Raw genomic sequence first — 16,266 nt, 5'->3', positions numbered from 1 at the left:
TATAAATATTTCCTGACACAATTAGAGATTTACGTGGAAAACATTTCTGACAAAACTAAACAAATATATAAAAAGATACATTCAATTTCACAACTTTCAGGGAAAATTATACAAATAAATGGTAGACATAAAAACATTATTAATATAATTGAAAGGGGAAGTAAAGCGTTTTCTCATAAAACTAAAGATACATGGAAAATATTTAATAAATTGAAAAAACATAGAAATACATGTTAAAATGGATGTTTTTCATTGAAAATTATTCAGATAAAATGGTAGACATAAAACCTTTTCTAAATTAATTGGAAATGAAGTAGAAATATTTTGTGAAAAAAATAGAATATTTATGTGGAAAGAATGCTTGGTAAACGAGAAAAAGGTATTAAATTTGACGATTTTCATGGAAAATAATATCAATAAATTGATATCAAAACATTTCTAAATTAATTGAAAGTGGAATTATGAACATTCTCTGATAAAATTAAGATTATTATGCAAAATAATATGGATATATTAGATGAATTGAAAATATTTCTAAATTAATTGAAGGAGGAAATATACATTTTTGATAAAATGGATAATTTAAGTGGAAAATATTTCAGATAAAATTGAAGAAATGCACAGAAAAACTGATGATTTCATGGTACATTATTCAGATAAAATGGTATACATAAAATCATGGCTAAAATAATAGAAAAGTTACATCAAAAATATTCATGAAAACTGAAGAAAAATTAAAGAAATATCAGGAAAAATTAAAATTGAAGATCATCATGGAATATCATACAGATAAAATGGTAGGCATAAAAATATTTCTAAATTAATTGAAAGTTGACTTATAAGTATTTAATGACGCTATTACAGAATTAGATGAAATTAAATCAGAAAAATTGAAGAAATACATCGAAAAACAAATTAAAATCCGCTATTATCTCAAGAAATTATACAGATAAAATGGTAGACATAAAAACCGTTGCTAAATTAGTTGATAAATGAAGTAGAATCACTTTATTATACAATTGAAGATTTACCTAGAAAATACTTATGATAAGTTGAAGACATTTATAGGAAAACATATTAAAATAGAAGAATATCATAGAAAATTATACAGATAAAATGAAAGGCATAAAAATATTTCAAAATTAATTGAAAGTGGAATTATAAATATTTACTGACACAAGTAGAAATTTACACGGAAAATATTTCAGATAAATTTGATGAAATATATCAAAAACATGTTAAAATTTCTGAATTCAAGGAAAATTATACAGATAAAATGGCAAAAATAAAAATTATTGCTAAATTAATTCAAAAAAGAAAAAAATTATGATAAATTTAAAGATTTTCATGAAAAATTATACAGATTAAATTGTAGACAAAAAAGCCTTAGTAAATTGATTGAAAATGAAATAATAAACATTTTATATCAAAATGCAACATTTCCATGGAGAGTGTGTCTGATAAAATGGAAGAAATATGTAGAAAATCATGTTAAAATTGTCAATTTTCATGGAAAATTATACTGACAAAAATGTAGGCATAAATATTTTACTAAATTAATTGAAAAAGAAACAAAAATCATTATATGAAAAAACTGAAGATTAACAAGAAAAGTATTTTTAAGTGTTAAAAGTGACCATTTTCATGGATAATAATAGCAAAAATTTGTTATTTAAAACACATTTCTAAATAAATTGAAGAAGGAAGGACACACATTTTCTGATAAAATGAAAGATACATGTAAAATAATTCTGATAAAATTGAAGAAATATCGTGAGATAATGTTTTAAAATTGACAATTTGAAAATATTTCTACTTACCACTGCAGTTAGTTTAGTTTTTTTTTTTTTATATTTCTTTAATTTAATCAGAAATCTTTTCCATGGAACTATTCAATTTTACCAGAAAACTTCTACTTACCAATCAATTAATTTAGAAATATTTAATATGTCTTTAATTTCATGTGTATTATTTTCCAGGACCAGCAGTCTCCAGTGAACTGGAACGCCTAGATCTCTCAGACACTGGAACACCAACCAGCCAGTATACGCCAGCTGATATGAGGCCCACAACACATATACAGCAGAGGACTAACAGGTCTTACTCAGTCAGAGAAGGCACACCTATTCCTCAAGAGAATGGAGGCCCCAGGAAGTGAGGAGGTTTGGTAGGGTGAGGGATGTGGGTGGGGTGGCGCCACCTTGTGGAGAAGGGGAGACGTTATTGGATGTGGAACAGTCAGAAGGTAGGCCGCGAGGGGAAATAAAATCTGGCCTATAAAATAAAGGATTAAAGTAAGAAAATTAAAACAGGACAAAAGAGAAACATTATTTCAATTGGACTGAATCTTGAGATATGTGCATAGAGTGATGATGTGCTTCCATCATGTTGTTTATTTTTCTCTATGAAATGCATTTTTGGAAAGCAATTATAGGTTAATGTTTTTATGTGCCTGGGCATTCAGTTCAACTGTGCAGAGAACGTACTACCCATTCTGAACATCTGAGTTCTGTTCCTCTATCCATGTCAGGATTTTCAGAGCTGTCTCTGTGTCTAACTCAAGGGTCAATGAATGCCTCTCACTTGCAGCTACACTTGTGTGCACTTACAAGCACCTGTGTACCTATAGCACACACATACATGTAAGTAAAATAATATAAACATTTTGTTGAAATTTTGTTAAATTTATTGTTCTAAATAGGGTTGATTATGACTCATTTTATTAGAAATAATTTTATGATTCATTTCATAATAATTTTGAGCAAGTATTATGTGAAAATGTATGGATTTCAGCAGACACCTCTTAGGGTTATGTAATCTCACTTATTATATAATCCTGATGATGGGTTCACTTTATCATATTTAGTGTTAATGGATATAGCTGCTTAGCCATGGCTGGCCACAAGTGTCCTTTAAAGACACTGAATTCTTTGGAAATGATTAAAAGCTAAATCTACCAATCTGCCTTTTTTCATGTAGGGATCAATTTTGTAAGCAAACAATCTTAGGAGTACTACTGGTTCTGTAGTTGACAACCTAATTTTAATAATTTTGACAAAGTGTGCAATAACATTTTACCTCAATACATTGCAGCAACTATGTGTATTAAAATATAAAATATAAGATTCCTCATATTCTATAAATCATGAGTCAAAAATTAACTACAAATTCATAGATATAAAATCATGTAAATTTTTTAAATGGGGTATTTAGATCATGAATAAAGTCTTTAATTATTTCCTTAGCAGTTTTTTTTATGTTACATGTAATCATTTGTCCTCTTCATTAATCTGACAAGAGACCTTGAACCTTGAATATCACCATCCAACTAGTAAATTCTAGTTGACATTTTTCATTTTTTTGTTCTCCACTTGCTCCTGCACTTACATGGTGACCAGAAAATATATAAAGGCACATAATTAAATATAAAAAATAAGTAAATGTTATTACATTTCAAAATTGGAATATAATATAAATGTAATTTCAGAGGAGATCAGTTATGATAATATATTTGCGTAGAATTCCCTTAAACTTCTGGTTGAATGTAAAATAATGTTTTGTGAAATGGTTATCTTTTATGAATTTTCATTGAGTACAATGTGGATGTCAATGAAGAATGTGCTCCTTAAATGCACATTGTTAATGATCATATTTGTATGAAGACTTACTTATGGAAGGGTTGATTTTTGTTAAATTTTGATACATTATAGACCCATTCTGTATGTCATTATGGGAGGAGAATTGACAGATGTGAAAGATTGAGTACAGTTACAAACACTCAATTGTCTTTTTGGACTTTTTTCTAAGAAGCAACATAGTCAAAGTATCTGATTTCTATTCCATCCTTCCAGAATTTTCTCAGACAAGGTCCTCAGAACAGCTAACCCAGAGCAGACTCTGAAAAAATTAGGTACATGCCTATATCAGTAGTTTTATCAACCCCTTCCACACCCACATAATAATAGCGTGTTTAGATATCTATACGCTTCTTTATTTTCTTCTGATTTTTTAAAATTCTTTAATCTTCATTTTTTACACTTATATAGTCATGCCCCTCCCATCTTCCCCATGACTCATCCTCCTCCCATACTTCCTCCTCTATCTCCAAGAGGATATCCACACCTCCCAACGCCCAGACCTTCCCAGTCCCTGGGGCCTAACGTCTCTCAGGGGCTTAGATGTGTCTTCTTCTACTGAGGCCAAACCAGGCCGCCCTATACCATATATGTGTTGAGGGCCTTATATCAGTCAGTGGCATAGAGTCTGAGAAATCTTGGTTGTCCGGGGTGGTTGAGACTGTGGTTCTTCCTATGGGTCACCCTTCTCCTCAGCTTATTAAAACTATTCTGTAATTCAACCACTGGGTTCCACAGCCTGTACCCATTGTAGGATATAGTGTTTTTGTATTTGAGAGGAGAAAAAGAACATTTCTACCTCAGACTACTGGACAGTATATTGAAGATTGGGTGAAAAACAGGCAGAACTCTGCCATAAATGTGCTCCTACAAGAAATAAGAAAATATGATCTGATTTCCTCTTTATAAATTATTTAGTTGATTTGCTTGACTTGATAGATGGTTTCTATTTGTAGCCATGACTGTTCTGGAACTCACTTTCTGTACAAGGTCATAGATTCAACTGTCTAATCAAATTTTATTGGAAGTTACCAGGGGAGAAATATCCACAAAAGCAAAATGATGAAGATATTTTTAATTTGATTTGAGAATTTTATTTCTTCCAGATTAAACAAAGCAAGTGAATGTGTGAAGACTTTATGGAGAAAGTTCTCAAGATGGGCAGATATGATACTTCTATTCATCACTAGAGGAGCCAGTGAGAATGATTTCAAAATTAAATGTATGCACTGTAATCCAATAATTGATAGATACGTGTCAATGTTTAGCAGAATTCTTTAAATATTTCTTCAAAAATATGATTTCTCCCTGATCTTTTGGATATAATTTCTCTCTGGACTTACTAAAATGATGTAGATCATGGACACAAAGATGCATCCAAGCATCCCTGCACTGGATGCCAAGATGGAGAAGATCTCCACAGCAGCAACCATGACCTTGCCCTTGGTGCTATGGTAGACAGGGAGGAAGGTGACCCAGACACTGCTGAACACTAGCATGCTGAAGGTCAAGTACTTGGCTTCAATGAATGTGTCAGGCAGATTTTTTGCAAAGAAAGCAACAGTGAAGCTTCCAAGGGCCAGGCAGGCTAAGTATCCTAGGACACAGTAGAATGCAGTAACTAAGCCCTTGTTGCAAACAATGATGATGTGTCCATGCTCAGAGTGTTCATCAATATCAAAAAAGGGAGGAGAAACTGCTAGCCATATTTTACATAGAATACAATGGAATAGAGAACATATGGGGATAATGTAGTTGGGTGTCCCAGATACTAGGAAGTTTCTCATCCATCTTCCTGGGTCTGTGACTTTGAAAGCCAGAATCACAGTGATTATTTTGGCCAGAGCTGTGGAAACAAACACAGTGAATACAATTCCAAATGTGATTTGCTGCAAGATACAGGTAGCTCTGTTAGGATGGCCAATGAAGAAAAAGGAGAACAGAAAGCAGAACATAAGTGACACGAGTAATAGGTAGCTGAGGATTCTGTTATTGGCCTTCACAATAGGAGTGTCATGGTGCTTGACAAAGACACAGAGTACCACAGCTGTCAATGCAGAGAAATAGAAGGCTATTAAGGCAAGAGCCATCCCCAACAGGTCTTCATAGCTTAGAAACATCATACGTTTGTGAATGCATTTGTTTAGTTCTGTGTTGGCATACTGGTATTTTGTCCTATCACAATCACACCTTGTCACATCACAATGCCCCATTGTCCCATCACAATGTCTCATTGTCCCATCACAATGTTTCATTATTCCATCAAAGTGCTCAAATGTCCCATCACAAGTCCCCACTGTCCCATCACAATGCCTCATTGTCCCATCACAATGCCCCTCTCTTGCATCACATTACCCCACTGTCCCATCACAGTGCCCACTGTCCCATCACAGTGCACCACTGTCCATCACAGTGCCCCACTGTCCCATCACAGTGCCCCACTGTCCCATCACAATGCCACCACTGTCCCATCACAATGTCCCACTGTCCCATCACAGTGCCCCAGTGTTTCATCACAGTGCCCCACTGTCCATCAGTGTCCCACTGTCCCATCACAGTGCCCCAGTGTCTCATCACAATGTCCCACTTTCCCATCACAGTGCCCCAGTGTTTCATCACAGTGCCTCACTGTCCATCAGTGTCCCACTGTCCCATCACAGTGCCCCGCTCTCCCATCACAATGCCCCAGTGTCTCATCACAGTGCCCCAGTGTCAATCACAGTGTCCCACTGTCCCATCACAATGTTTTTATTAGTGAGGGTTCTTCTGAGTCACAGAACATATCAGTAGTCTCTATATATTTAGGGAGTTTCTTGAGGACTCACATTCTGCAATCCAACTCCCCAACCATGGTCAGCAATAGCTCTAGATGGATGTCCAGAGATCTAGCAGTCGCTCAGTCCCATGAGGCAAGCAGGCAGAGAAGAGTGTCTGCCTCCTTCCAATGTCCTTATGTAGGTCTCCAGGAGAGGGTGTGGCCCAGATTTAAGGCTGAATGAAAAATAGGTTAAAGCAGAAATGGAAAATGAAATTAGAGATTTCCTAGAATTTAATGGAAATGAATATGCAGCATGCACAATCCTAAGTAACACAAAGAAAATAAATGTGGTGCATAAAAGAAAGTTCATACCACAAATGCCTACATATTGGCAACTTAAGAGCACACTTTAAAGTCTCGAAAAGAAAAAAGTGAATGAGCAATTATAAAATGGAGTAGACACCAAGAAATTATGCAACTGGGGGCTGAAATAAATAAATAGAAAAAGAAGAAAATACGGAATGAATGAAACATGGAGTTAAATCCAATAATAGATGGTTGTGAGCCTCCATGTGTTTTCTGAGCATTGAACTCATGACTTTGGAAGAGCAGCCAGTGCTCTTATCCACTGAACTATTTCTCCAGCCCTAAGGTAAATAACTTAAACAGACCTAAGAATCTAGAAAAAGAGAAGTCATTAGAAATCTGCAACCAAAAAGAGCCCAGGACCATGGGTTTTAGGGTAGAATCCCACAAGACTTCCAGAGAAGTTTTAATGAGAATACTCCTCAAAGTGTTCAACAATATAGACAGAACAAACATTAGCTGATTTATTTTCTGAACCCATGGTTGTTCAGAATATCTACTCAAAAAAGACTAAGCAACAAATAGAAGTACAGATGAATTTTACTTAAAACCACAAATGCAAAAATACTTAATAAGGCAGATCAAATAAAATAAAATAGAAAATTCATCAAAAAGTGATCCACTATGATCAATGAGGTAGGCTTCATTAAATATATGCAAGGATGTTTAAATATGATGTGCTTAACATGTAAAGAGTAAATAAGAAGTGATCATCTTATTAGGTGATGAAAATTATCTGACAATATCCAACATCACTTTAAGGAAAAATTCTTGGAGTAAATAAGGACAGAAAGGAAATATCTAAACATACTAACATCACATTACAACATGCCTATAGCCAACATTAATTTACATAGGGAGATAATAAAATTAATTCCAGTAATTAACAAACAAGACAAGGAGGTACATTTTTTTATCTATCGATTCAAAGTACTACCTAAAAGTTTAACTAGAGCAATATAACTCAAGGGGATGAAAACAGTATGAATTAGAAAAGATTAAGTAAAATTACATTTATTTGAAGATGGCATGGTCCTATGCATATTGAAACAAAATTTCCCAAAGGCAATTCCTGAACTGATAAACACATTCAGGATAGTTGTTGGATACATGACTAACTAAAAATATAAACAAAAATCAATGCCTAAGTTTTCAAGTATATTTTTGTGGTCCTGACTAATGAGTAGCAAGTTGACTACAAAAAATTATGTCATTTGAATTGTCCTGGTGTTTGAATTGTGTTGAAACTCAATGGATCCCATAACATAAAGGCTTTACAGCATTGCTAAAATTCATAACATTTCTTTAAAGTATGAATTGCTTCATAATGATTAAGACTATAGAGGTGTGCAAAGATTTCATTATACTAAACACATTCATGAGGTTTATCTCTAACACATGTTTTTTTTCATGAAAATGAAGACTACAGAATTGTGCAGTCTTGACAACATTAAATGAGCTCACAGTGTTTTTTTCTTTTGTTTCCACTGCTATGAAGAGACATCATGAACAAAGCAACCCCTATAAAGCAACCATTTAATTGGTGCTGGCTTATAGTTTCAGAGGTTTAGTCCATTTTGATCATAGCAGGATGAATGGCTGGTATGCAGGCAGACATGATGCTGGAGAAGAAGTTGAGAGTTCTGCATCTTGATCCAAATGCAGCTAGGAAGAGACTGTCTTCCAGGGGCCTAATAGGAGGGTCTCTTCAGCTCTAGGTAGAACTTCAAAGCCCACAGCCAACGGGATGCACTTTCTCCAACATAGTCACACTTTCTAATCGTGCACGCCTACTCTGCAGGACAACTTCATGCATGCAAAATCAGGACATCCTGGGTGATTCTTACACATGACCAAGTCCAGCTGCAAAACTAGATCCAAACTTGGTGATCTCTGGAACACACCGTCTTTGTCACTCAGCAAATTCTACCCAGAAGATTTTACCTCAGTTATGTCAATTTCTTCTTCATCACTTGTAATTTTTTAACTACAAATATCCAGTATTAATTGTCTCACTAGCCTCTTCTATTCTTGTGTCTAAATCCATACCCAAATAGACAAAGCTTCTGAATTCTGCTGCTAGATGTGACTGAAACATTGCTCCTTCCTTTACATTGTCACACAATTTATATTTCTTAATAACTTCTCTCCCTAAGCTTGGTGGGCCTGGAACTTGCTCAGCATATTAACATTGAACTCAGAGATCTGCAGGGTACTGCCTCCTGAATTCTGGGATAAGAATCATGAAACACCATGCCTGGATCTAAGCTTTTCCTTTTAGATCTTAAATTGAAAACCCAGAATAGAAATCAAAATCCATCCCTTGTCAGTTTGACACATACGTGTATCTTCATATCACCACATGAAAACAATAACCAGGTAATAATAATTACCTACATGATAAAGTTCTCTTTCATACAACTGCAAATCTCTAAGTTGAGTGGGATGGAAACTTGCCCTAATGTAACCATTCCTTTAATAACATTGAATAACCTTGATTACAGATTTAGTCTCATTCAACTTCCTGATAATGCTTTTCTGTTTGAACCTTATAGCACAGCACAGAACAGCAGATTTCAGAGCAGGAAATAGTGAACTATTCTGGCCTGCAAAGCCGCAATGAACTTGCAGAAAGGTACCCGGAAGATCCCACATTTTTTTTTTTTTTGAATGGCAGGTCTGCTTGGAGGTCTGTCTCAGAGCAAGACACTGACTTTGCTTATCGCAAGAAAAGCTTAGTGAGGTGGAAGCAGAGATTGAGAACTTGAGCAAAATCATCTGAATATGAGAAAGAAATCAGAAGCCTGTAGAGCAGTTCATAGCCTAGATGTCAGCAGTGTGATGAACAGTGAAGAGGGGAGGCAGCTAGGTAAAAAGGTAACAGTGCCATCCTTACTTCAGAAGATGAACACATCTCTTGGTACATGGTATGCAAGCTCCTAAAGGGGAGGTAGAAAGTGTAGTCCATGGGGAAATACACTATACTAATAAGGAGCTTAATGAGTTTGCTAATTCATTCAAGCAGAAGTCTGGAGAATATGTGTGGGACTGGATTTTAAGGGTGGGGGGATAATGGTGGAAGGAACATAAAACTAGAGCAGGTTGAGTTTATTGGCATGGGCCCTCTGAGTGGAGATTCTAGGTTTAACATGGAAGTTCGCACAATTTAAAAAGGTGTCAAAAGTTTGTTTGGTTGACTGAAGTATTTATCAAAAAATGGCCTACTGAAAAGGAGTTGGAGATGCCTGATATCCCTTGGCTTAGTGTTGATGAAGGGATTTTAAGGCTTAGGAAAATTGCAATGTTAGAGAGGATATGTTGTGTAAAGCCCAATCCTTCACAGTGGGAAGGTCCTGAAGATACGCCCTTCACCAGTCCTATAAGACACAAACTGTTGAGAGGGGCACCAGCACATTTAAAGAGTTTTGTTCTTGCCTTTTCCTTGTGCCAGAACTTAGGGTTGGAGATGCTGCTGCTCAACTGGATGAATTAAATTCTATGGGTTTAATTGGGCCCCAAGTTAACAAGGACTAGGTGGCAGCATTGAATTGCCAGAGACAAGGTGATCGTAGTTATTATAATGGACAGCGTAAAGAAAACAATCTTTATAATAACATACCCCATAATGGCCAGAGAGGTGGAATTTATAATAATATAAATCGTTTGAACCTTTGGTGCTGACTAATCAATCATGGTATTTCCAGGGATGAAATACATAGGAAACCTACTGCATATCTGTTTGATCTGTATAAGCAGAAAAATCCTCAAACAAATAATAGAAAGACTGCATTGGATCATGGCAAAAGGCAACCTCAGCCAGTGAATCCATTTACAGACTTGAGCCAGTTTACAGGTGCAGAACCCCTTGAATGAAGGGGTGTCTGTGCTACGAATTCCAGAAGATTAAGACAAGGAGATCTCCCAGTTGAAGATCATCTGGGATTAAAGGTGTAGAGGCATATACCTTTAATCTGAGCCACACCTCTGCAGGAGACCCACACACCTTTAATCTGGTCCACACCCTCTGTTGGAGACCTACAGCCTTTAATCCGGGCTATACCCTCTACTTGAGATATATAAGGACATTTGAAGAAGGAAAATTTACACACTCTTCCTTGCCTGCTTGCCTCGTGGATCTGAGCAACTGCTAGATCCTTGGACTTCGATCCACAGCTGCTGCTGCCCATTTTGGGGAGTTGAATTATAGAGTGTAAGTCATCGACAAATTGTCTAACTCTATAGAGTATGCACATACATTCTCTGACTCTAGAGAACCCAAACTAATACACATGGGATCCATATTTCTTAGAGATTTGCCTGCCTCTGCCTCGTAAGTTATAGGATTAAAGGCAGGTACCAAATTCCCAGCAAGTTTTGATTTCTAATTACTGGTGATTGGGCCATTTGTCATGGTGCACATGTGGAGGTGGGAGAAAACCTTTCAGATGTGTTATCTTCCTGTGATCCAGACATACAACTGTGGTCTTCGTGTTTGGAACCAGTACTTTTAACTCTGAACCTGTCTAGGGTCACTGGTGAAATAGGTTCTAAAGGTTTGATGAACTGAGGTTTCTACTGTTTTCTTCAAGAAAGGTACCACTGTTTTGTGTTTGGAATTTGATGTTGTTGGACAAGTTCTCACTGTGTGGATCCAGGTGGCCTAAAACCCACAGAGATCCTCCCGTCTTTGCTTTTGGACTACTACAATCAAAGGTAGGCACCAAATACTGAGAATGCATGGGTGATTATTAAAGCTTCACCTGCCAGCCTCCAGGCTCCTGTCATCCCTAAAATAGTATCACATTTTACAGCTCTGGGGGGTCCTTGAATTCTCTCTCTAGACCAGCCTGGCTAGGAACTCAAAGAGTTCTACCTCCCTTTGCCTTCTGAGTGCTATGATTAAAGGGGTGTACCTCTATGCATGGCTAAAGAAATTTGTTCTCACTGTGGATCAGGCTGCCCTGAAACTCATAGACATGTTCCTGTCTTTACTGCTGGAGTGCAGTGATTTTCCTGAACCTGAACTAGCATGAAATATACTTTATAGATTAGACTGGTGTGAAATCCTCCCAACTCTTCCTCCAAAGGGCTTCAATTATGTTTTCTTATAGGCTTGTTTGGCGTCTACGCAGAGTTCTAAAAGCAAAGGGCTCTCGGCATGCATAGTGGAGGAAAAAAAAGAAAATCCAAGGCTGCTAACCACCCACAGGAGCATAGTGTGTGACAGTAAGCCTGGGCTACATAATGAGTTCCATTCAAGACCGGAAGGAGAGCCAACTGAACGGAAGCATCTTTTATAGGCAATAACATATTTTAAAGTATAAACAAACATTTGGAAGTACTGATAGGTATATTGTCTCATCTCTTTCTTTGTCTGGACTCTAACTTGTCATGGGAAACTCTCCTCTCTGTAGCCTATGTAAACTTGGCTTCTCCTCTAAGACTCACATGAGCAGGTGCTCTCATTCAGTAGTTTGGCTGTTCAAGTCTCTGGGAAAAGTTTTAGGTTTTACTTAGGTTTGTATTTTATGTATTTAAGTATTTATTTATTTTTATTTACTTCTTTATTTTATTTGTTTATCTATCTGTTTATCTATTTATCTATTTATTTATTTGTTTGTTTGTTTTGGTTTTTTTGAGACAGGGTTTCTCTGTGTAGCCCTGGCTGGCCTCTAACTCAGATATCCGCCTGCCTCTGCCTCCCAAGTACTGGGATTAAAGGTGTGTGCCAGAACCACTTGGCAGAGGTTTTACATTTTAGACGTGGTCTGATTGTATATCAAGGGGGCTATGAATTTTACCTCATTTCCCACAACAATATCATATAGCCCAGATTTCTCACCCTGGCCTTCAACGTGTTAAGTGATACATACACACAGGCATCTCATAGGATCTCCTTAGCCCTTCCCCGGAGGGATCAATCTTTTTCAAGGACAATAACCTGGTTGCATCTGTGACATAAGCAGTATATTTTTTTCAGGGCCTGCACAGGTGTTCAGTGTCCTTTTTCCTGAATGAACACTCTGGCTAGTCTGAAACTTTGTCTTATACTAGGCATGAAATTAAGAGGAGCATGGGTTGATATCCCATGCAACAGTGAATAACTTTTTCCACGGTGGGTGTTTAAAAGAGAATCCACATGCTAAGAGTGATGAACTTGTGGCTTGGAGACCACAGGATTGTATAATTGGGCAGACTGTGTTCTTCATTATTGCCAGAGCATGGGCTCTATACTTCTGGTTCATGAAATATGTGAGAAATAGGACTTCTCAAAACTTAGCCTGAAATTATGTCTCCTAAATGCTTCACCAGGTTGCTTCTGACTGAATATCTAGCAGGATGAGCACCTACAACCCTCTCACACTCCCCCAGCTGGCACTGGATGTGCTGCTGAGGAAAGATGCCATAAACTCCTCCGATCTGGATCACCTGCCCACGCTGCTTTTCCCACCACTCTTCCTAGAGGCTTTCAATGGCAGACACATACAGATATTGAAGGCAATGGTGGCAGCCTGGCCCTTTCCCTGCCTCCCTGTGGGGGCCCTGATGAGAACCCCTGATGTGGAAGTCTTGCAAGCTGTGCTGGAGGGAATAGATATACTACAGACACAGAATGCTAGTCCCAGGTAAGCAAGGCCCAAGGAGACTAGATGTGGAATCATAGGGATAGTGTAAGACACACATTAGGGCAGGAAGAATGGGGTCAAACGGCACAGGGAATAATGATGTCATTGACATGGTGATTTGTGGAAACACTATTCAGTTTGAAAACTGACCTAAATGATATTCATAGGTCAGGACAGCTCAGGGTACAAGGAGTCATGTTAGGATGAGCCTTTCTGTGCCTTTCCTACAGGCATTAGATATTGAAGAGACACAAGTCAAGAGCAAATGAATGAAGGGATGTGGGTCATGTCTCCAGATGCAGCTCCTTGCCTGCCTGGTGCAGTGTACTGTGATGGAGCTGATCTTAGATATGTGGGATCCAGGCTAACTCCATGTTGGTTCATTTAACATTATGAAACTTTGCCTTTGTCTTTCACAGAAGTAGGAAGCTTCAAGTCCTGGACTTGAGAGATGTGCACCAGGATTTTTGGGATGTATGGGCTAGAAGAAAGGATGAAGTCTGCTCAGCAAAGACTGGGAATGAGAAGCAAGTTGCAAAGCACATTCCTAGATATGCACTGAGGCAGTGTTTGAAGGTGGTCACTGACCGGAGCCTTGACTTCTCTCTGCAACAACATCAAACATGCTTACTACAATGGGCCCATCAGAGAAAACACTCTTTGAGGCAATGCTGTCTGAAGATGAAGATTTGTCACTTCCCAGTGGAGATTATCAGGGAGATCTTGAACATTTTTCAGCCAAACTATATTGAGGAATTGGAAATAGACACAAAGCAGGTCGTATCCTTTATAGGTTGCTTTGCACCTTGCTTTGGCCAGATGAGAAATCTTCACAAATTCCATCTAAGGGAAATAAGATTGAGGATCTCAGTTAGTGGTGTGCTTCATTTTGTAGATGTAAAGAACTGTGCTGCCAAATTCCTTTCTCAGTTCTCCAAACTCAACTATCTCCAACACCTCTCCATGAATGGTGGCTACTTTTCCAGTGACAACATGAAACAGTTGTTTAGGTAAGGCAGGATAATGATCTGTTTCTGTTATAGCAACAACCTTTCCCTTTACTCCAATCATTAGTGGGCATCTCAGGTGTGACAGTCATAGAGGATGTTACAGTGATGCACTTATTACACTATCAATGTGTGGATTGTTTCCTTCTTAATGGAGCACACATGATTCGGTCCCCACTCATGTGGAATAGTATGGGCTGGGGTAGGGGATATTGAGAAAGCTGTCTTGTAAGAATGTCCATTGTGTGGGTCAGATGCTGTAAGTGTGCTTTCCATATTACCCTTTGGGATCCAGGCAAAACTGATTCAAGGTAACAGGACAGAGCAGAGGGGCCCAGATATGGGGAGGCTCCACAACTACCCTCTACAAAGATATGTGAGAACAACAACCACTTTGTTCCTCTATTGGAGTCAGTCAGCCTCTACTTCTCCATAAAGATTTGAACACAACTCAGTAGACGGGAAAGCTGTGACACTGTGGTTGGGATCACCAGTGTCAAGGGTGAAATGCTGTGATCGGGGATAAAGATTGTGGAAATAGCCGGGACATGGATAAAGTCTGCAGGACATAGGCCAAGATATTGCCAGAACCCTTCTGTGGTAGTTCTTTCTAGGTGTGCTCTCCTAGCATGATGGGGCAAACTCTAGTTCTCTGACAGAGTGGGTCTGATTCCACCCTACATGAGTGTAATATGCTTCAGTAAACAATGCTATGAGGAGACACCATCATGCTGTTTCCCCAGGGTGGACCTTCACCATAAGCATAGATTGACTCTAGATAGAATCATATGTGGATTCTCTGTGTCAGTATCAATCTTACTCCTGTCCTCCTGCACCATGAGTCAGAACAATTTTCTTGTTCTTTCTCTAGATGCCTGAGGAGCCCCTTGGAGTCCTTGTCTATGATTATCTGCCAACTCTCAAAGTCAGACTTGAAACACATGTCAGAGTGTCAGAGGCTGTGTCAACTGAAACACCTGCAGTTTGATGGTGTAGTGTTTCCCAAATCGTGTTCCATGAGTCTCCGAATTTTCCTAGAGAATGTTTCTGAAACTCTGCAGACCTTGCAGTTAGAGAACTGCAGGATGAACGACTCTCAGCTCAAAACCCTTTTGCCTGCTCTGGGCCAGCGCTCACAACTCACCTCTGTCGATTTCTATGAGGATGACGTCTCCACGGCTGTAATGAAGGAGCTTCTGCAATGCATGGCCAATCAGAGGAAGCTGGTTGTTGAGCAGTACCTGGCCCCACGAGAGTGCTATGATCACGAGGGTTATCTTATACTGCACAGATTTTCCCAACTGTGTCGAAATCTCATGGACATTCTCAGGGCCAGAAGGCAGCCCAAGACAATCACATTTCCTTCAGAAACCTGCCGTTATTGTAGGAGTCGCTGCATCTATGATATGAAGACCAGACTTTGCCATTGCTGGCGGTAAAGAAGAAGTTGATTCTAGATGCTAGGATATGATATCTGAGGAAGTACGTTCATCATGGGGTTCCTGAACTTTGTGGTTTCAAATTCATTGGAATCAAAATGGTGTTCTGTGTATGAAGACCACAAGGGTCACTTGAAATGAAGAATAAGGTAATAACATCAGGTGTTTTGTAGAATCAGAAAGATGGTACTGCATTTCTAAATGTGTCCCCATCGGGACAGAATCACCAGTGTCTTCCCCAGGTTGTAAATATATGGCCAATCTCTGAACTGAATGTTCTCCTCTCATGTACTGTTGAGACACTGACCTCAGTTTTAGGTTTGTGTTCATAGTATCCTATGACCTCATGATGTATGATCAAAGAAATTATCATGTAAGATATATTGGTAGCATAAAAGTCAATTATGACATTGTATTTCACTCTTTGCTTCCCAC

The 16,266-nt window shown here is 38.0% G+C and overlaps 1 protein-coding gene across 1 annotated transcript; it reads left to right on the top strand.

Moving 5' to 3' along the window:
• The first annotated feature begins 13,098 nt into the window (after positions 1 to 13,098).
• Positions 13,099 to 15,831, top strand: LOC127669733 (PRAME family member 6-like). Its single transcript, XM_052163925.1, has 3 exons — positions 13,099 to 13,385; positions 13,808 to 14,395; positions 15,264 to 15,831. Exons 1-3 carry the CDS (start codon positions 13,099 to 13,101, stop codon positions 15,829 to 15,831), a joined length of 1,443 nt encoding a protein of 480 aa, XP_052019885.1.
• Positions 15,832 to 16,266: the final 435 nt, after the last annotated feature.

The sequence above is a fragment of the Apodemus sylvaticus genome, chromosome 19 (genome assembly GCF_947179515.1).
Source record: "Apodemus sylvaticus chromosome 19, mApoSyl1.1, whole genome shotgun sequence".
Taxonomy (NCBI): domain Eukaryota; kingdom Metazoa; phylum Chordata; class Mammalia; order Rodentia; family Muridae; genus Apodemus; species Apodemus sylvaticus.
The sequence above is the reverse complement of the archived record's forward strand: the minus strand, read 5'-3'. Positions and strand labels throughout refer to the sequence as shown.